The 22,326-nt window shown below is 37.6% G+C and overlaps 1 protein-coding gene across 10 annotated transcripts in view; it reads right to left on the bottom strand.

Moving 5' to 3' along the window:
- Positions 1-3,531: 3,531 nt before the first annotated feature.
- UBR5 (ubiquitin protein ligase E3 component n-recognin 5) overlaps positions 3,532-22,326 on the bottom strand; it is a 65,867-nt gene continuing 47,072 nt past the window's right edge. For all 10 annotated transcript variants that reach the window (XM_017730326.1, XM_017730328.1, XM_017730331.1 and 7 more), the window contains 20 exons: positions 20,485-20,696; positions 19,891-20,121; positions 18,042-18,115; positions 17,283-17,455; positions 17,070-17,183; positions 16,305-16,525; positions 15,545-15,665; positions 15,341-15,439; positions 14,825-15,068; positions 14,117-14,228; positions 13,448-13,592; positions 13,030-13,160; positions 12,078-12,138; positions 11,610-11,785; positions 11,162-11,246; positions 10,080-10,235; positions 9,587-9,700; positions 8,185-8,329; positions 7,509-7,594; positions 3,532-6,414 (listed from right to left, as the gene is read on the bottom strand). In XM_017730326.1, the coding sequence (XP_017585815.1) occupies positions 6,202-6,414; positions 7,509-7,594; positions 8,185-8,329; positions 9,587-9,700; positions 10,080-10,235; positions 11,162-11,246; positions 11,610-11,785; positions 12,078-12,138; positions 13,030-13,160; positions 13,448-13,592; positions 14,117-14,228; positions 14,825-15,068; positions 15,341-15,439; positions 15,545-15,665; positions 16,305-16,525; positions 17,070-17,183; positions 17,283-17,455; positions 18,042-18,115; positions 19,891-20,121; positions 20,485-20,696 (2,913 nt within the window). In that variant the 3' untranslated portion in view covers positions 3,532-6,201. The remainder of the gene's footprint in view (positions 6,415-7,508; positions 7,595-8,184; positions 8,330-9,586; positions 9,701-10,079; positions 10,236-11,161; positions 11,247-11,609; positions 11,786-12,077; positions 12,139-13,029; positions 13,161-13,447; positions 13,593-14,116; positions 14,229-14,824; positions 15,069-15,340; positions 15,440-15,544; positions 15,666-16,304; positions 16,526-17,069; positions 17,184-17,282; positions 17,456-18,041; positions 18,116-19,890; positions 20,122-20,484; positions 20,697-22,326) is intronic.

The raw sequence follows: 22,326 nt of genomic DNA, 5'->3' as shown, positions 1-22,326 counted from the left end.
GGGACTGCACCGCGAGGGGGGGCGGCGGAGGAAGGGGGAACGGCCATGGCCAAGGCCGCTCCTCCCCCGGGGAGGACTCAGTAATTGCATAACAAACACAGGGTTGGTTGCAGCGCTTGGAGGCGCTCCCCAAGGATTTGTCAGTGAATGCACGAGTGGTGCGTGTTTCGCTCCCTGCTTGCAAGCAGAGAGAGCTTCAAAAGATTCGGGTGTCGCCTTTCCAAAAAGGTAACTTTCGGTGTTGCTTTAAGAATTCGTATGCCCTTAAGAATTTTGGGTTTGTTTTTTTTTAAAGGGCACCCGTCTGCCACAGTGGCTGAGACCTCCCCTCTCTCCACTCCCCAGCATGGGAAGGGGAGTCAGGCCAGCTGGGCTCCTCGGGGCTGTTTCTGTTTCCTGCGGCTTTTTTATGCCTTGTGAGAGACGCTCAAGCCTCACCAGGGCAGGGAGTAAGACAAGTTCAGCGGTGAGATCTGTGCAGCACGGCTGACTAAGCACAAGAACAGCTTTGGTTTTGTTACACCGAGTTTTCTGAGGAGCAGAAACAGGTGCCTGGGCAGCAAGTTACTGAAAAGCACAGCAGGAACACACAAACAGTAAATGAGAAAAGGTGGTTTCACACTAACATCTGCTGTTACTGGAGTACTCTTCTTTCCGAGACATCCTTGAAGTTTTATTTCCCAGAGATACCTATACAAACTGCTTATTCTTCACGTCCAACAACAGCTCCACTTGTATGGTGTGTACGGACTACCACAGATTCCAGCTTTTTGTCCAGAGCAATTGAAAGGAACACGGATTGATGTAGAACAAACCCAACTGGCCCATTTACAGACAAATTCTACTGGTGTGTGTAATACAGAGTGTGCTGGTGGCTTAAGGGGGAGATGCATGAGTTTCTGGGCCAAAACCAACAAGCAGCAGACTATTTGTATTAAATGACATCGACTTGCCTATTAGTTGTCTGATTGTCGTGGCTGCTGTTTCAGAGTTCCCTAAAATAAGGAAAAACCCTGTCCTGACAGGGATTAAGACCTATCATAAATTAATATACTTAGCAATAGAAATCGTTCAAGTATTTGGAGGTAACTTCTTAAACACCTGTCCTTTTACCAATGCACAGCAAACGACTACTTACGTGGTGCCTAAAGATGCACATAAAAAAGAAAAATATTGGAAAGGAAATGTACCTCAAGGATTAACCAAACATCAGGTGGCTGTTCTTGCACCTCCACAAAAATCTGCCAACTTCTGTTAGCTTTGTTTTATAAAAATTAAATAATGTACACAACACTGAAATACAGACAAGCACATACAAATTAAATAGAGCATTATGCACAATTTTGCAAGATTTCAGATTACTCAGGTGTACCTACAATGTTGTATTTAAAACAAGCTCCCTAACAGGTGGTGGAAGCTGTATTCCTCCCTTAGTTCCTCACTGCCATGGCAGCTGTCCTGCTCTGGCAAATATAGTCATCACTGCTTTAACTGTAATACCTCTTTTCTCCCTCCCCCAAAAGGTGTTACTTTTTTGGGGAATACTTATGAGCCATTTAAAAAGGCAGCTAAGTCTAATTTTGTATATGAAAGTGCCATTTCAAGTAAATTGAAGGATTTTCATTTATAAATTAAAGTGAAATCTGCTTTTCAGCTTCGCACTGTTCACTGTCAGAAAATCAATTAGTGAATCATTTCAGTATGTCTAAAGCCTAAAATTTCCTTAAGTCTCCTTGCAGTCTCCTTGCCGAGAAACCTCATCATACGTTGTGGCAAGAATCTATTTTCCAGTAGGTTTACGTGACTTCAGTATTCAAGCATATGCATTTGTGTAAGCTGCCATTGCCACTGGACAAAGGGACACTGAAGAGTTTTACCATTATGGAAAAGTTCTGAAACACCTGGGAGCAACCAAGTGCCTCTTGTTACACTGAATAGTCTATTACTATAATAGTAGTTTGTGGTGGTAATAGACAAAAAATACCTTTATATTAAGCCATTGACAAAGGGGGGAAAATAGTCTCTCACAGGACTATGTTTCAAGCAAGACATGAAGTTACCCTCTTAGACAACTCCACAAAAAATCATTTAAAAATATAAAAAAAAATTAAAAGCCCTCCATGCTTCTCAATTCATCAGCAAATCTGAAAGAGCTGCAAATGAAAGCCATAAAAGCAATTTCCAACTAGCAAAGGACCCATTGGAGCTCCTGATAATGCCAGAAGTCCTGATGGGTAACAACTGCACTGTGATGGAGGCCAGCTTCCAGTTGCGAAGCCTGTTCATGTTCTCCTAACAGAGATCATGTGGAAACTTCCAGCACTGTGAGTTCAAGGTAGTCACTGAAGCTTTCACATGACCCATTCACCTACACATTTCAATGTGTGGACATTCATTCTACCTCAGAATAAGCTAACACCACATGTACTGAAATCCAGTTAATCTGGATTTGCAGAATTTTCTATTTGATTTTAGCAGAGCTGTTACTAAATACACAAACTGAGGAGTTCAAACAAAGGTCAAATCCTACACAGCGTGAAAAGAGGAAGGGAATCAGAGCTACTGAGCAAGGTATCCATAGTTTGCCTTACAGAGAAGAAGCCAGAGAAATCCAAGTGTCAGTGAAGCAAAGAGCATGGACACAGAAGCAGCTCGGAAAAGGCATTTACAGATGCACAGAGAGACAGGATCCACAGGCTATGGGACACTATAAAAAGGGAGTTAGGGCAGTTAGCACAGGAAGGAGGAGGTAAATACAAACCTAGTGAACAATCTTTCATGTGGTGTTAAGGGTGACCAGGAGCTGTGCTGAATTCTGGCTCTCCCTGAGAAGCAACCACACAGGAGATGGTTGGGGGTGACTGGGGAACTTCTCCCACCTGCACTCCAACTACCATGGAGAGGTGCAGCCCTGCTCTTGACACACCTCTCTTCTGATGCAGGGAAGTACACTTTTGAAAAACAGCAGGTCTGTATGATTTGCACAATTGCATACAAAGCAAAATGTAAAGAGTTGAGGAAAATTTCCTTTCCTCTGCCTCCCTGAATGCTGCTGGGCAAGGGTTTTGGTTTGGATTCACAAGTTTGCCAGTTTACAGCTTTACCACTGCTTGTTATCTAGTGACCAAATCACTAACTTGCAGGAAAGAAAACTCACTTCCAAACCACACAGGTGGGAAAGACCACTTGATGACAAGTCCATAGAATTATTCACTCCTGGAAAATTATCAAAGCCAGAGCAAGTGATTTTCCTTGTGTTGGATACAGTTAGCTAAGTAACAGAAACCAAAGCCAAGAATTAGTCATGGAAATTAGCACTAAAGTATCAGTTTTCCCTGGATTCAGATTAGGACCTACTCTAGAAGTTGGTGATAACATTTTATTAGTAGCTACGTTTATCTCCTCTTTCAGCAATGGTGAACAGCTAAGGATTTAGACTATTTTAAAAGTGTAAACATTGCAGAATTTTCCTTTAACTAGTTTTTCTACCACATTTTAAGTGAACTAACAGAAGGGCTTAAGTCAAAGGGAGAGGAGGTGTATGATTTTAATAAACATTTTTCTTATTAAAATCTTGATATAGTTTAAATATACCATACAGAGGAAAAAAAGCTATTTATAAAGCTACATACATATTTCAAGTCAATGACGACAGCATATACCATTCTAAATTCCCTCTCTGCTTATCAGAATGCCTTGTGTGTGTATATATGGTGAGCTACTGTGCTATCTGCATAACTTTTGTCTAGCTATACATTACAGGACTTAAAAAATGTTTAAGCTATATACAGAAATATATATACATATAACATATATTTATATGTTATACATACACATACACTTATATACATATACACACAATACATATATATACACAGTACTTTACATGTATATATGGCCTTTCATCCAAGGGCCTTGGATACTTCTTAGTACATCAAGCCTCACAAAGCTTTGTGAGGGAGGGACCTTTATTTTACAGACTGGAGATTTGATGCCTATTCTAAACAGTTTCTTTTGTTGCTTTCTACTAACTTTACACATTTCAGTTAGAGGCAGTTTTGGTAGTGGGAATGATCACAGCAGTTTGATATCCAGGCATAAGGCAGATGTTGCTTTGTACCTTTGTAACTTACCCTCCTTAGTATAAGAGAACAGCCATACCAGCATGAATTTTCTCTATACTAATATGCCCTTACCTAGATTTGTGAGGCTGTACTGCTTTTTATTGTTTAGCATAGTAAAATCTAATACAGTTTTGAACTTAAGATACACTGGAGGTCACAACAAGAAATCTAGAACAGACTCCAATCCTCGTACACTGAAACTATCCTTTTCTAGGATAATAGATTTAGAGGAAGTATTAGCACATGCAGAAGTAATTCTACATCTATTTATTTATCTGCAGTTTAACTACACAAGCCTGGAACAGTCTGCCTTATTTAGAAAACAGGATTTTCTGCATCAATTTGGCAACTGGTTATCAGAATTTGTGGTATCAACTGTACTCCATACCTCTAGCAACTAAATAAAATTATGAAAACAGGCTTTTTTGAAAATCAGATGTAGGTAACTTCTGCTCATCCTCAAACTAGCTGACAGAAAGGAAAACCCAATGGAACTCTGGCAAAGGAGAGTTCCACTGGGATTTTGATGGAACATTACTTCAGCTCATCCATCATTCAACAATGAAAGGGAGAAAAAAAAATAACTAACATGGACTAATAGGGTTGGGGAAGCAAGAAAGAAGGAAAACATCACCACCACAAAAACTCTTATCCCTCGATACTGCCATCTGCTAAGCTTTCAGGAATTTATTTTGACACAGAAACAGTATCTCCTTTCTTTATTAATCAATTTCTAACTCACAAAAATCTCTCAAGCCTTAGGGAAAAGAAGTGCTGGATTATAGTCAAAGACTGCCCTCCCCAAAAGCAACCAACCACTTCAAAAGTGAACATAGAATAGAACTGACTACAATGAAGTTTGAGAATTTTATTCTAACCTAATTGCCTTGAGATTTTTCAGAACAAGCCACTTTTCCTTCAAACCAATTCTATAAAAAGGAGGGGTTGCCTGGCCCATTTCTTTCAGGATTCTCTGCTAACTGTAAAATGTGGACTAAATATCTTCTGCATGTCAATTTTTCAGTTACAAAATTCAGATTTTTAATGAACAACTATGTTTAGTGCATGCTGTTAGCTAAAGTATAAATGGCTAAATAAATAAAAACTATTGTTTCTTCAGTATGACTTGGTATTTTGTCTGTAATTTCTTTATTAAAAAACTGTAACAAGATACTTAAAAAAAGGCTAGATACAAAAGAAGTTAAGCAGCTCACGAACATTAAAGTTTTCCAAAAAATGTATCTTCAATAATCATGATCTTATAAACATTTTACAGTTACCAGAAAGTGCCCAGGCTGAGTTTACATAGTTAGATAATGTAGTACAAGTGTTGGGTTAGAACTGGTAGTGGAACAATCTCCTGACTGTCTGTTCACTGTAACAAGGATACAAAAATGTTGATTGTGAACTATGAAATACTGTGCATTGGCCTCATCAAATATGTACAGGGAAAAAAAAAGCACTAAAGGTACAGATTACATGCAAAATATTAGTGATGGTATCTGATGTGCCAGAGTTCAATGCAATAGAACAAAAATTGCAATGAAAGTGGTTTCATAAGTGAACGATCCCAACTCCGGGATCTGAGCTGTCAGGAACTTTTTACAAGTTCAATATACATGATACACAACTGCAGCCAACCACAAATTAAACACCATTAAAAAAAAAGTTAAAAACACAGAACATACTTAATTTTTTATTTCGAAATTCCCTACTCCCTCTATACAAGAACCTTTGCTGAAACACTTTCCACAAAGGCAGCAGTGAATTTTCAGAACATTTTACATATTTTCCCTCAGCAAAAAGATAAATCACAGTGTAAATTATATTGTTCTGCTGTCATCTTTGGCTGGGGTTAGGCAAAGGAGTTATTGACTAGCAAACTGTTGCAATCACATATTGCTAGTGCTCCTTAGGCCTTTACATTACAGATTTAGTACAGGAATGTTTGCATTTAAATCTTTGAAGTACCACCAGGGGTATGACAGCATTAACTTTCATAAACTTTTATAGACAAATGGAAAAATCTACAAAACTTAGCTAGTAATATTACACAGCAATACACACTTTTTATACTCTACACAAAACCAAAATTCTTGGTCTTAATGGCGAGTAACAATTTTTGTTTCAAAATCTGCTTAGAGGAATAGAGTGGGACATAAAGGCGAGAAATGCAAGTGTTTGCTGTAGGAAGATGTTGGTCATCTGGTGGCCTTATTGTGATGGATGGCATAGGCTGGAATCCCTCCTCACTGGCGGGCAATGATGGACTTGAGGTCCAAAAGTAAACCTGAAAAAATAAGGCAGCATATAAAATTATGATTTACAAGGCTGTAGAGATTCCTACTGCCTACAAAATGTAGGGATAGGTTAAATAAGAACTGCACAGTCACACAAGTTTGATCACACTATGTTCTCTTCAATATGTCAGCTAAACTCCACAGTCATGCTACTTGCTTCTGTAGTAGCTTCCTTCGCTTCCCTTCCTCAACTGCTCATTCATAAAACTGATAAAAGCAGCACTCAAAATTATCCTGTATCAACAAATCCTCAGTAAATGAAATGTCCTCAAGTCCATTTGGGAAGGTGGTGACTGCCATCAATACAACTTGAATCAGGAATCTCTCACAAACCAGTTAGAGACTACAGAATGTAGTACTGGTACAGACAAAAGGCAGCAACAGAGTATTTCGTTTATTGTCTCAAGTGTGAAATACTGAGTCACCACCAAAGTGTAACCATAGATACTCCTTGAAAAATGTGCTCTAGGGTTTCCACTTTTCAGAGTACTCTTTGTTTCCTCTTAGTAGACTGTAAGGGAGAGACAGTACCTTACAGAGTAGGAACTTAAACAGTTTGAAGAAGTGTACAACAAATACAGTTTACAGGTAAGTTTTTAAAGATTAAAACCCCTGAACAGCATCTTGTTTTTGCATGCTTCTCATCTGTTATTCCTGAAGGGCTTTGAAAAGGACATGGTATGATCACTGACATCTTCAAGAAAGGACACATATATTACCCTCAGGATACACAGAAGTCAGGTGAGTAGATGATCCATGAATTCCACCTCAAAACCCTACCAGCCCACAGCACAGTTGAGTAACCACAGTTACTCATCTTAAGAGCAACTGTGCAGAGTAAAACTGTGCTTCTCTAAGAGACTTATGAACATGGAGAAGGACACACCATGCTTACTTTCAGTTACAAGAAGGTCTAAGATTCACACCTGATGTTTCCAGAACCGATAGTCCTACCCAACCCTACTACCCTGCTCTGCTACCTTAACTCTTCACATAGTCTCTGCAGGTAGACACAGTTAAGAACAGTAATGACATCAGTTATTCCAATTCTTCTGCATGGTTCCAATGGGAATAGACAACTTACTAGGTCTTGTCTTTCTGTCATACTCATCTTCTCAACTATGGACCAAAACCAACGCTTGAATTGCAAAAGCTTCTCAGCATTTTCTCCTGCATGAAATAAAAGGTATACAATTCAGCTGCTACACTGGACAATAACATTAAGAGATCTGTTTTACGTGTGCTGCAAGTTGGATCTCAGCTACAATCACATTCATAAAGTCCTGATATTGGAGACTAATAATTTCAAAACTAATAGTTTTGAATGCAAGGCTAACACTGATGTAATTCATACCACTCCCACTCCTCCCTCCTTACCAAAAATCCTAACTGCAGCTAAATGCAGTTTAAACATTATGCAAGAAGTATTAAATTTGCATCCATCACATTTATAGTTCTAAAGTTAGGTCACAATTTTCACAAGAAAGATATACTAACAATAATACAATCCTTGTATTTAACATCTAGTGACAGCAAAGTTGGAAAACATGCTTTCTCCACCCTCCCTTAACTGAAGGTAAATATTTTCAAAGCAATGTAAAAAAAAAAAGCCAAGTAGTAACTTTATTACAGCTTTCACTGGCTTATTAACTAATGCCAGATTTGAAGAGATAGTTTAAGTTTAATGCTGGTTAACTACTCCACACAGAACAGTGTGAAGTTATCCCTGCAACTCTGTTTATGAGTAAGTTATTTCGTACCTGATTCGTCATTGAAAGAGGTAAAGCTGATTAGCATTTGCACATTTACTTCACCACAGCCATTTACCAAAAGTCTGAAATCTTCTGCTGTCAAATCTTCTAATGAATTCTTTGGAAGTACATCCAGGAGCCCCTTCCTCATTGCCTTAAGTGAAAACCACAAAATGCACATTGTAACCCTGTAACTTTTAAGAATTATTTTAAACACACTACTGAAAAGTTTCATGTGAAATCCCCTTCAACTCAAGATTCATTATTCTCTGAGCTGTTCTTTTCTTTCAAAGCTTTATCATCTGAGATGCAAATCTTCTGAAACAAAGAACTGCACCAATTGTTAAACCCTACCTACTACAGCAAAAGAAAGCAGTAATGGTTTGAGCTAGTATTTCACCGGGACCAGAAGCACATGCAGTCAGTCTCTCATGCTAAAATGTTCAGGTATTTTGCGAAGCTGTGCTGAATCTGATGAGAATTTTAAAAAAATGCATCTTGCACATTACTTTTACTTTGCTTCCTCAGACACATGCCAACTCTGCTTCAATTATACACACACACACACATTCTATATAAATAAGTAATATCCTGAAAAGATTGGAAATTCCATATTCAGAATAGAATACTGTGAATCAATTTGCTTTAGAAAATTCCAAAATGAATACAAGTGTAAGGGGTTTCAACTCTTAAAATAAAAAAGAGTCAAACTATTAATATATGCAGACATGGAGATAAGTAGGTTAATTCCAGGAACATGTTCTTTCTGTGAGAATTTGGACCTCAGCTGCACAGAGGTAATCTGGTAATCTCACATGTGCAGCAGGAAACCACAATGAGCACAAGCAACGAAGTTTAGATGTAGCATCATATGACAGACTGGACCTTCAGTAACTGTCTACAAAAATACATTATTCCATAAGTTTTATTTTACAAGGGCTTCAAAAAGAAAATAATTTTAAATATGGTTTTCTAGTCAATTTTTACATTTCTTGCCAGGCTGGTAGAAGCTGTTTTATAATTGATTTTTCCTTAGAACAAGGATGCAAACAAATCAAAGGTAATAAATTATTAGAACGAAGTACTGCCAAATACAAAGTCAAAGTTCCAAGAGGATTTGTGCTATTTGAGCTCAAGAAATGAACCATTTATATGGTTATATTTAACCAATGAGACCCACTATAAAAGAAATTATCTTTCATTCTATAAAATAAATTGCTCAAAGTACTTGGTCTTCAAAGTACTGCATAAACAGCTATACAATTACGAAAAAAATAGAAAATTAAATACTTTTAATGAAATTGTCAAGACTTCAAAAGAAACCTGATTAGCAATACCAAAATGAGGAAATTAATTAACTGACTGGAATATTTTTTTTCTTCTTTTTAAAAACACTCCACTAAAGACTTACATGTAGAGGCTGTTCTGCTACTACCAACATTCGGTGTTCTGCATATTTCCGGACATACTCATATACATTCTGAGGAGTGACTGGTATATTTACACCGTTGGAAATAAGTTCAACCTATGGCAAAGAAATAAAGAACATTTAAAAAGGGGAAGAAGAAAAGGGATAAAAAGGAAATGACATTGTTATAACCACCACAGTATGCTGCAGAGATTTATTGCTTAATATACCTCCAAAACCAAGCAAAATTTACCACTACGGGTGAGTTTTTAGAATTCCCTAGGATTGACTATGGTAGCCAGGCTCTATGGTAGGCTCTAGATCACTTTCAAGGAAAAAAAATGCAGGTTTCAATGCCTAAGAACACTGCATTGAATCCACGGAGAGTAAAATGTTTTATGTGCCATCTGAGAAGAGCACGGATTATGTGCACACTACAACCTGCATCAGCTGCCAAACTCTGAAACTACAGAGCCACAGATTTAGCTGTGCTTACCTGCCCTCCACCCTCCTCCTTGCACAGGTCTATTGCAAAGGCTAAATCCATTGCTGCAAACACTGCATCAGCATCTGTACTCTGGGAAGCGAGGATAAGTTGCCGAAGGCTTTCATACATAACCGGATCGAAAAAAGCGAAGTCGTGCCAGTTCACCTGTAAAAAAAGGACAGAATTTTGAAATGTAACAGATGTTTAAGAACACATTCAAAATTATGTGATCCGTGCCAAGTCTATGCACTAGCAACAAAGCATACAAACACATGGAAATAAATGCAGTTAAACTCCTACTTTCAGTCTGCTTTAGAAGGTACATTAGAATATTGGAAGGAATACATATTCAACAAGAAAAACTTGAAAAGAAGAATTAGAAGGCAATCACTCTTGGAAGACACCAGGGGATAGATAAAGGTCATTTCTGCCATTAACACTTTTTCATTAAAGATTATGCTGTGCTGGATAACTGATTATGTGATCAAAACTGAATTTAAGGAAAGACCAACAGTAACAAACCTTAGTTTAAGTTTGCTGCATCAGACAGAACTTAAAATGCCAGTGACTAATGCATCAGAAGTGCAATACATTATTCATTTTTACTGAGTCAGGGTAGCATTTTTGGTCTAAAGTTTAGGTAATTATTGCTCTGAATTAAATTATACCTACACCTATACCTAATTAATTAATGTAATTAATTTTAATTACAAATTAATTCTATGAGCTCTCTCAAATATCCACAAAAAAGCTTTTCTGTAAGCTAAGATACTATTGCCTAGCATTGTCTAACGATCTTTTCTGAGTCTCAGGAAGAGAAAAAGCAGAGACAGTATGTAGTTTCTGAAGGGAGTTGAAGGCTAACCTATTACAAATCATTACATCTTAGTAAAATACCTGACTTCTAGTACATCTACTCTGTTCAAAATCTAGGAAACTAAAAAATTAATAGTCCTCAACTTAAAGACATCCATACAGTTCCAGTGTCAACTTGGCTAGTTAGTACATACGTGGTTAGGGAAAAAAACCCCAGTTTTATAGATGAGATTTTAAGTAATTACAGGAAATTAAAATGTTTATGTTCAACTTACCTTTCTGCCAAGTAGAACTTTGATTACGTGTCTATTTAAAGTGATGGGACATAGTTCATTCTGCAACAAGCACAATCCTAGGATTCTGAAAATACATGTTTGGAGTTTGTTTTGGTACAGCAGAAATTATATCAGAGATCTTTTAGCAAACTCACATTAAGAGTTCCAATATTCTAATAATTAAGCTGGAGCTAGCTTTCCAACTTTATCGGTCACAAATGAAAATCAAGGACATACATAATTTTAAAAAACAGGATAAAAAATTAAAATTTAACAGGCAAAGAAACCTCAAGTTGACATATGCAAATTCCCACTATTTATGCTCAGGGTGAGAAACGGAGACCATAAAAAAGAAGGCTTTTCCAGCTTGGATCATCAGTACTCTCTCTGGTGTTACATATGATTGTCTTTTACATTTTTTCAGACTATAAAGTTAATGGTAGCATACCTGCCAATGTTTCGGAAACAATTCAGCCTTGCTTCTGTGTTTTTACCAGGTCTTGGTGTATAAAAACCTCGTTTTCCAGGTTGGTAGAAAAGTGGTGCATTATCATCCCCATCATCTGTATCATCTAATTCCATATCTACTACACTGCGGCTGGATCCATGTCGCTTTCTATTTTCCTGTTTTGAAAGTCAAAATAGCAATTAACACACTTAATTCTAGTTACTGACACACATCATCAACAAGCTACTTGCTACTAGACCCAAAGATTCAGGTTCCATTGGTTAAGAATTCCTGTGACATTTCCCAATAACATTTTATACTTTTGACTAATTACTGTTAACCCTTTTGAAAGAAAATAAAGGATTAAACAGAACTTTGTCTTGAACGATAAAGAAAGCTTCCAATTGCTTCTGGCTTTAAAATTAACTGATACAACTGAATCTTACATAAATTTTGTGCAACAGGTACCTGCACTTTATCTGAAGAGTCTAGCAATCCAAGATCCAATATACTGTCAGCACCATTCTCCCTTGAGAAGGGAATAAAAAGGCAAATTTAATTTCACAATCACGGACTCACAGAATGATAGAATGGTTTGGGTTAGAAAGGGACCTTGAAGAACATATAGTTCCAACCCGCTTGCTGTGGGCCGGGACACTTTCCTCTAGATCAAGTTGCTCAGAGCCCCATCCAACCTGGCCTTGAACACCTCCAAGGGATCTACAACTTCTCTGGATAATCTGTTCCAGTGCTTCACTATCCTCACAGGAAAGAGATTCTTCTTGTTATCTAATCTAAACCTACTCTCTTTCGGTTTGAAGCCATTCCCCACTGAACTGTCACTATGTGCTCTTGTATTAAGTCCCTCTCCATCTTTTCGTAGGTTTCTTTCAGGGACTTCAAGGTCACGATGAGGTCACCCATAAGCTTTCTCTTTTCCATGCTGAACAACCCCAATTCTCTCAGCCTTTCCTCATAAGACAGGTACTCCATTCCTCTGATCATCTTGGTGGCCTCCTCTGGACTTACTCCAGCAGGTCGATGTCCTTCCTGTGCTGGGGACCCCAGAGCTGGATGCAGCACTGCAGGTGAGGTCTCACCAGAGGGGCAGAATCCTCTCCCTCAACCTGCTGGGCACACTGTTTTTCATGCAGCCCAGAACACATCTGGCACATTGCCAGCTCATGTCCAGTTTCTCATCCAGCAGCACCCATCAAGTCCTTCTCAGCAGGGCTGCTCTCAATAAGGAACTGTCATATTCTGAAACCAGTCAGACAGATTAAACCAAAGCCAAAAAGTCACTTGTCCATAAAAAAAAATATCTAGACTATCAAGGAATAAGCTGCATGTATTGGAGTTAGATGTAGAACAGTACAAATGCTTTGGCCACAAAATCAGTTCTCACTTCCTGATACTTTACCTGCCATGTGCAATAATGAGTTCCATTGCTTCATCAACTCTTGCTCTAAGGGAATCTTCACTAGCTAGTAACAGAAGCAGCTGAGCAGGAGACAACTCCAACAACATTCCTGTGATTTTACTTGCAAATGCCTGGGGATAAAGGAGTGATAGGTTTTACTATTCTCCTCCAGTTCTCTCATTTTCAAATAGGTCTTATGAAAGTTTTGGTATTTTAAATAGAGAATGCATTACAAGATACCTCCTAAGCTAAACAACAAATTATAGAAACAAAATCTTAACAGAATTAGAAAGAAAATGAGTCTTACATGTTCAAATATTTTCAATTAGGTTTCAATTATTTCAATCATGGATAAGGAAATAAATGTTTACATTACAAGGTGACAAGAACTATCCTAAGTGTATGAGAGAAGTCTTACTGGTTGCATTGCTTGCACTCGAGGGTAGAGCCGCTCTCCAAGGGCTTGTCTGTGTGCTGGGAGAGGGTCAGGGTCATCGCTAGGATTTCCTTCCGATGCTGGTCTAAAAGGCCTTGTGTCAATGGACAATTGTCTTCTGAAGTCCCTTAAGATAATCAGAGCAGTTTGTTCTCATTTCAGAGGAAAAATGCAAAAATGCTCTGGAACATATCATTTGCACACAGATTCAGATTAGCATTAGCTTTACAGCTGGAATAGTAGTGTTGCTCATAGCTGCTTGGAGAGAATGCATCAGAAAGAGAGAATCAAAATGAACCAGAGATTTTATTATTACTCGTGTTTTGGATACAGCAGTCAGACCTATGCCACCAATGGCATTGTTGTTTCTAAACCACCTCACAATTTTTTTCTAGTACACAAATTCTTATTGTTCTAGCAAAAGAGACTGATGGCCTGTGGTTGAGACATAACCTATTAATGCTAAAGTAAGCATAATAATTCTTTAAAGAATTACAAGTAGAGACTGAATTTCAAGAAATTACCCTGCAAATTGCTCCTGAAAAAGACTCCTTTAACTGGAGGAAGTAAAAGTATCTTTCCTGACAATATCCAAGGCAATTACTCTTATTTGACAAAATATCTTCAACAAGTTAAAGATTTATCACTTACCTATCCCTATCTCTCCGAGAACCAGTTCGCAAGCCACTACTTCTCCGCATTTCTCTCTCTCGCTCCCTTTCCCGATCTCTCTCTCCCCTATTTCGCAATCTCTGCATCAGACCTGAAGGGCAAAAAACCTCATAAACTTAAACATCTTTATATTTCTCTCTTCTACGTAAGTTTCAGTGTAAGGAAGACTAACTTTTGGAAGAGCTTGAAAGACATCAATGAGACAGAACCACTTCACTTGAAGCAGTGGTTGGGTTCAGCCAAACTTAAGAAAGGACCTGAAGTGTTTGTACCAACTTAAAAATGACAAAATACTTTAAGAGTTTACATATACTTTCAAAAACATTAAAACATGTTTGTGGCAAGTCAGATGGAGCAACCATATTAAAATGTATAAGCTCTTAACAGCTAAAATCTTGACAATTATTACCTACTGGAGAGAAGGACACTGAAAAAAAGCTGCACACATCTAAAGCAGACTCTTGTTGCAAGAAAAACAAGAGGTTCCTGTTTCTGAAAGTGTGGGGGGAGGGAAGAGCCATTTCCTTGCTCTAGAGAGCTAACACAGAATTTTTATGGATACTGGGCTGAGCTAACAAGAGATGTCTCTGGCAAAGTGCCAAGTATTTCTATGTTAAAAAAAAAAAGAAAAAGCACCCAAGGTTTTTATGAATATTTTCTGTAGATTAACTGCTGTGCATCACTTACTTGTATGGGTACCCTTGTTGGCATTCTGAATACAATCTAGATTTGGCAGTTTCTCATTTGACAGAAAAGCCTGTGCAATAGCAGTATAAAAGCTTCGCGCTACACCGCTGCCTTCTCCTGGCTCATCCTTAAAAGTAACTTTCACTCTGTGTACAGCCATCGGAGTGGTAGCACACCTGCGACCAAAATGATTGTTGAGCTGCCTCATGGTCTGCTGAATTAGAAGATCTCTGTCTCGATCAACCTAGTAAAAAACACAAAAAAAGTTTTTTCTTTACCAATTATCATACTGAGAGACTTTCATTCTCACAACAAATTTCTGGACACTGCTGCACAGACTCAAAAAATATCAATTAGACTGGGAAAAACTACAGAGTAATTGAAACATAACTCACGAAGTATGATTTAAGACACCTACTTGCAGACTCTGAAATACAACTTCTCCTATCAAGTTACTTCAGTAATAATTAAACTTTTAATGAAAATGTATTCAGAAGATAAACTAACATTTTTTACCTCCAATGTTAAATCCCTTGATTGCTGGTTTCTAAGTTTTTCCATCTCCCTGCGGAATTTTGATTCCTTTACTTCAAAGCCACCTAATTCAGTCAAGATCTAAAAATAATAAAAAAAACCAAACACAAACCCCAAAATCAGAATCATCAGGGAGAGTCACATTTAGTTGTAAGAGAAACGGTCCTTACACTGAGAAATACATACCGATCCAGGCTCTGCTCCAACATCTTCCATGAATACTCTACCGAACAACTCCAAAGAAAGGCGCCAACGTCCCAGCAACATGTCATGAGAAATAACCATGCCCATGAAGCTACACTGTGGCCTGACAGAAAGAAGAAAAAATGACAGATACATGAAATCAAGTTAAATTTCAGACACATTTTGTGTACTTTGGCTTTTTCTTACTCTCTGCCTTCAACTAAGTTTTTTGTTCCTGATAAACCATGACACAATACACTAAGTCTGTGGACAAAAGCACAAGAAGCTGCTTAGTTTCAGCTGAAACACAAGTCTTGCTTCCAAAGGGTAATTACTCCAAAAGCATGTAACTTTGCTGCTACATGGAACTCACTGTTACTCGTCTCCCTTCAATCAAGACCTTAATTTCTTTTTAAAAAGGTGTAATTTGAAGCGAGGGCAGTTCAGTCCCTAAAATTGCATGAAGTGTGGGCAGCACCACCACACATAGATGGCAAGTTGTCAGTTCTAATTGCTCAACTTGGCTACCCAGGACATCACAGTAGCTCTGCAGCAGAAGTCATGAAGTAAAGGAATTTGTCTACAGTTTGCACAGGCCTCTTTGAAGACTGTTGAACTATTCACTTTAGAAACTACTAATCACAAACTACAAATGCAAGCTAAATTAAGCTACCCATTCTAATTTAAAAAAGACTTTCCAGAGTCCCAAACAGCCATTTATCAGATCAGTAATATTTCAAAGAGTCATTTTTAACTCAGCTACCTGAAAGATGTGAGAGGTGGCCCTTCACTTTCTGTTAATCCTATCTCTGCCAACAAGCTGCTTTTCAGTTGTGCTGCAAGATCGTGAGCTGAAGGCCCTGGTTTTGAACTCTCAGATTCTTCTGTAGGCACATTTTGTTCTTCCCCTTCCTTCTTTTGCCGATTTTGCATGCTCATAACATTTTTTAAGTTGGCTGCATAAGACATTTTAGTTGGAAGAACCTAAAGGAGAAGTAAAATTTAATTGCACTTTCAAAGCAGCCTAGAAGGCTTTTTCAGCACATATATTCATAGAAGTATATTTTAAATCACACAAAAGTGAACACTGTTATTGACCTGTTAAAACACAGCAACCTCAATCATTTCAATAAATTAAAAAAAAAAATTCCCCACTGTATGTCTGCATTTCATACGCTTGCCAATTAATGTTCAGTCTGAAGGCAAGTCAAATCTACTGGACTATAGGAAGATTTAATTCTTTTTAACAAAAATAATTATATAATTAGCATTCCAAAATTAACTCATTTAAAAAAGACTGCATTTAAAAAAATTACCTGAAAGGCGCTATAAATCAATAATCATAAAGTTTCTACATTAAGCATACTTTTCATAAAGATTTCGAGTTTTCACAGGCACTGGGCTTTTAAATTATCATTCTAAAAGCTATGTAAAATTCTCTCTGAAAACACTGAAGTGTCTTTTTAAGGAATGAAGGTTCTAGTTTAAATTACCATATTGTTTAAAATAATAAAAGCTTTACATTTACCTCAAGGCAGTTTCTATCCACTGTAACTTCCATTAAGCACTTCCCACTGTTGGCAGAAGATGAGTAGAGACCCTGACTGGGTCGGCCAAACAGATCTTCTTTGCGAGCATTTGGCTGAAAAGTAACAAAAGCGTTCTGGGTCAATAATATACTTCGGTGAGGAATGAAAAAGCAAACTGCAGTTTTCTTCCAAAACACCATCTCTGATGTCACCTGTAACAGATGTGGCTGGTCTGCCAAGGGGATGGCCTCTGCCAGAGGAACCTCAAAAGGATTGGGTGGAATGCAGCCAAGGAACGTCATAGAGTCTGACCGTCTGAAAAACGGATGGTTTTGGCCAGTCTCTGCTGGGAGGGTGTCATCATCTTTGTCATTGAGTGTAGCACCTAAATATGAGAGAAGATTTCACATCAGTTTTCTCAGTTATAAAAGCAAAGGACATAAAATGCCAAAAATTAATATCCTTCCCTCTTAGCTATCTGACTAGAGGAGAATCTCTGCAAATTTAACTGCTACAGATGTTCATCCTTCTACATCTAAGGATGCTTCTGTAAATGCTGTATCTTTATTAGTTTGCTTAGTAATCACTTATTCTTTTTACTATACCTAGCTTTACTGAACAGGCACTCCTACACTGTATGTAGGAGTATACATACTATCATTTTCAGCACAATTTCATCAGATCAAAAAAATCAGTTCAACTCCGATTCAAATTTTAATGCAGAATGGTAAGGGCAGAAATGCTGTGGTTTAGTGAGAAAGGAGATGAAAAGATGGCCCTGAAATGAGAGGCAATGAAATAAGCAATGGCAGAAGAAACTTGGTAAAGCAACAATGCTAAGAAAATCTTACCAAAATCCAACTTTACATATACAAGTAGCAAAATTTATTCAAAGTCTCAGGTAGCTAAAGGAAAAAAGCACTAACAAAGTCTGGCATTTTGGTACGCTATGTCAATTTTTGTATACTAACTTTGATTGGTATCATCATCATTTTCATGTTCTGAATCTTCGTTGTCAAGACCCAGTTCCAAAAGCTCCCGAGTCCTTAATAAAAGAAAAAACAAAACAACAACAAAAGAAAAGAAAAGAAAAAAGAGTCAATCATCTTGAAGACATTATTACGCAAAACATCTACATGTGTAGCATAATCCGGAGTGTACTTAAGAGTTATACATAAAAAAACCAAACTCACTCTAAAACTGAAGCACCGTAGAGAACTTCTCATTACATACTCACTACATCACACACAGTTACCCTTGGAGCCATTTGGCCACCTACCAATTTTGATCTTAAAAGTTACAGATTTAGGCAGGGATGGGTATGCTTGGTTTTAAACACTATATAAATATAAAAATTTTAGGAACCCTGCATTAGTGGAAGAAATATGCAAGCCAATGCTATTCCAAAATTTAAAAATAATCTCATGATGACATTTCAGAAGGTAAGTCTGCGAGCTGCACTTAGAAAACTTGATTTCCCTGTGTTATAAAAAGGGTCAAGAACTTTGATTAGTATTCATTTCTGGCAGTTTATGTATTGTGAAATGTGTTCTGCAACTAGATGAAGACTGATAAAAGTTCATTTCACTCAGACTACTAATATGTCATCTAACACAAGCAACTGTGTTTGAACCACTTACTTTTAATTGAAAAGGTCTAGGCCTTCATAGTTTTATAAGCATTTCATGCAAATTTAGCAATTCTTTGATGAATAGTTATTTGACAGATCTCAAGTGTGAATTTTTTGGGGGAAAAGCAGCTTCTGGAAGTACGTTACTGCCTGGAAAGGGTTAAAGCTGTGGCTATAACTACTCAAGTCAGACAGTACAAAAACTTGATTACTGTACTATATTCATTCTTATTTGTGAGGAAACTACTGTTGATAACATTGCCCTCTGGTACACTTTTGAAGTCCTAACAAACCTTATGTTACCAAGATAAATAGAACATAGTATTGCAACTAAAGTAGCAGTCCAATATATATCTAAAATATCTGTATCTCATATTTTACAGTTACTAAATTTGTAGAGAAAATCAAACTTTAAGTCTGACCTGCAGTATTGAAAATTAGGAGTAGAAAGGGGCAAAGATCTGCATTTAACTATCAACTAGGACTAGGACCCTAAAAACCTAGAAAGAAATGAGAACAGACAGTGTAGACTATCAACATGTGGACATTTCTATGATCATTAATTGCCGTTTGAAATTTAAAAAAAAAGAAATCTTAAAACATCTTAAAAATTAATAAATGTACCTTGTAAAATGCTACAGTTGAAGTAGCAGTTTTTCAACTCAAGGACATTTTCATCTATTGATTTCCCTACTGTGCTTTAAATATCAGGTAAGTCTCAAATGCACAAAACCAAATGGAAAACAAAACCACAAAGCCCATTATATCAGACACTGACATTTTTTCCAATGTCATCTATAACATGTTTGACAGATATCTAAGTAAGTTGTTATCATGTCAAATGTATGTGCCATGTCATTAGCTGAGAAATTGTCCTGAGTATGTCTTTTAGAGGCACTGCTATGGAGTTAAAAATCCAACTCAAGTTTCAACAGTAAGGAAACATCTTACAGCAATCAGCATAAAAAGAAGTGAAACAGCGTACTGCAACAGGCTTATCAAACACAGGTACATTATATACCATTATAGAAATTCTTTTTATAATATGTATGTTACTACACACCCCCACACAGACATACAGATTAATTAATATATTTCTAGAAGTTATTGAGGAACAATGCCAATGACTGAAACAAAAGGGCTTATGCCACTTTTGCTTAAGTTCTGTTTCTGGGAGTCAACCTCAATACCTTTTCCTTTCCAGCTGAGGAGTATCCAATGTTGTCTGTTGATTCATTGCTTTAATCCAATAAATAAGGGCTTGAAAAACATATGCTACATGCTTTAGTGAGCAGACATCTAGAACAGGAAGAACATCCGAGTGCTCATCGTTGTGAGAACGCATCAAGGACAGTGCGTAGTTCAGGAAATCACCGCGTGCTGACATCATTCCCTGACGGGCACTGAGTAAAGTAGCACGTCTAGTGAAGGAAAAGGATTGAATACAGAGACATCAGGCATCACAGAACAACATATACTTTATGTATAAGCCTTATATTTGAAATTTGGATGTAAAATCTCAATGAACTCCACATAAAAATAGTGATTAGAAGCTACAAGCATAGAACAAGCAGCTCAGATGCAGTACATTGTGAACAGTTAATGCTCAAGATGACTCAAGTCTGTCAGAATAAACCAAATAGTAGCAACAACACAGGAAGCCAACTTAAAACAGTAACTACATTCCAGCGCTACAACATCAGATTCCTAAGATGTCTGTAAATAAGATTTGACTATAAAACCGATAATTCATAGTGCATGCAGTAATCAAACCATTTTCATACCTTCTTCCTTCAAGAGTTCTTAAGCTGGCTTCCTCACGAGCTGTCATTCGTTCCCTTCTAGCTGAGTTCTGAGAAGCATGGAGAGGATGATTTGGATGCCCAGGATCACCAGCAGACGATAATGCTGAACCATAACGCAGCTGAGCTTCAGTAGAGTCCATGATACTGACCATCCAATTCCAAGTAGGAATAAGCTTTTCTTCCACGTAATTCTATAGAAAATGAGATTTAATTAGTTTTACAAACAACAGAACTAGATTATGAGAATGAAATCTTAACATAAGCCTCCTCCACATGATTCCCTACAAAAAGGCTGTAAAACCATGTTCAAGAATGACCCGTGATCGGTTTCTGAAAGCTCTGTTGAGACTGCTGATTTAGTACGGTGGCATGCAGCTCTCATCACTTAACACTTTGCTATCTATAAAGCATTCTCACTCTCTCGCTCTCTTCTGGGCATCTCTTCTACTCCTCCCCTTACAACCATTCAGTATCTCCCAGGTGTGCACAGCTTGGCAATTTTAGCTTAATTCCTGACTTTCTATAAACCTTAACAGCCCCCATCCTGCCAGATCTTTCACCATTCTTCACCCCTTGCAAATTACTCAGTGAAGACAAGGAAGTTAAGACCTGCACAGAGAACTATGTCTGTATGCAAGTCTCACCTCCTGGTCTCATCTTTGGTTCCCCTGTTACCACTACTGGCTCTGCAGCCTCATTTTCTTGCCATCTGCTAACTCCATTGACTTCTTGGATTTTTTTATCCAACATCAGTCTGCTTTCTTCATTCCTCTACATTCTGGTCTTCAAAAACAAACATCCCTCACACTTCTGATGCACCAAACTAACACAATGCTGTCTCAACCCTGTTTCTGTGTCCAAACGAAACCTCCACTGTTCAGTTTTCACATGCTAATACAAACCTCTTGCTGCCTCAGCTGGACAGATCTCCTGTTCACTTTTCTAATTAAGAATCTCCCAAACAGAAAATTGTTTTAGCCTCCTCCATAATAAAACTACACTCTCTTATTTCTTTCCCTGTGTATTTACCCCAGTGTTTGATCCCAGAATATCTTTCTAACCTTCCTCTCCCAAATCAGAAGTCTTTTCCTTCCATCACATTGTGAAAACAGAGCCATACAAATACTGTGTGGCTCAATTACAAATAAATATATTGTCACCACGTTTTCACATCCCTACATAGCACTACTAACAGAAAACAGCATCCCTTGACTTCTTGCCTCCACAAAGCAGCTGTGTTATTCTGACAGCTGACTTCTGTACTAAATTCAGTATATATGATTTTACCCTATAAATTATGCCCAGGTGCAAGGTGATACATACTTTCTGAACACTCTGGAGTCCCTCCTGCCTTGACAGTCTCTGAAACTAATGTCTATACATGAAGGGGAAGACTGCTGTCTGGCATGTATTTTCTCTACAGATGCATTTTACATATATTTTCAAAAATAAGACAGTCAAGAGCACTGTATAAAAAATATGTGCATAACATGGAAAGGATGACCATGTCCCTGAAGGAAGGGACAGAGAACAGTACATTTACCCGTACAAATCTTTTATCTCATTTAGTTATTTGGCCATTACTTTCTTCTTATACAGACTCAATAGTTCATGTCAAGTAGAATATGGCAATAGATCTCTAGCAGAAATAAGTCAATTCTGACTTAACTATTAATTACGTATCAGTCAGATACTGTTTAAACAAAATCAACTTAAGTTCCTTTTTTGAAAGAATGTATGTATATGAAATACTACCAATTTAATGGACTAAGTAACCACAGTTACTTTAGCCCATGCTCTCTCTTTAACGTAAGAAGAGAC

This window comes from Corvus brachyrhynchos, unplaced genomic scaffold, assembly GCF_000691975.1.
Source record: "Corvus brachyrhynchos isolate BGI_N302 unplaced genomic scaffold, ASM69197v1 scaffold302, whole genome shotgun sequence".
Classification (NCBI taxonomy): domain Eukaryota; kingdom Metazoa; phylum Chordata; class Aves; order Passeriformes; family Corvidae; genus Corvus; species Corvus brachyrhynchos.
Note: the sequence above shows the minus strand (reverse complement) of the source record. Positions and strands in the feature narration are given on the sequence as shown.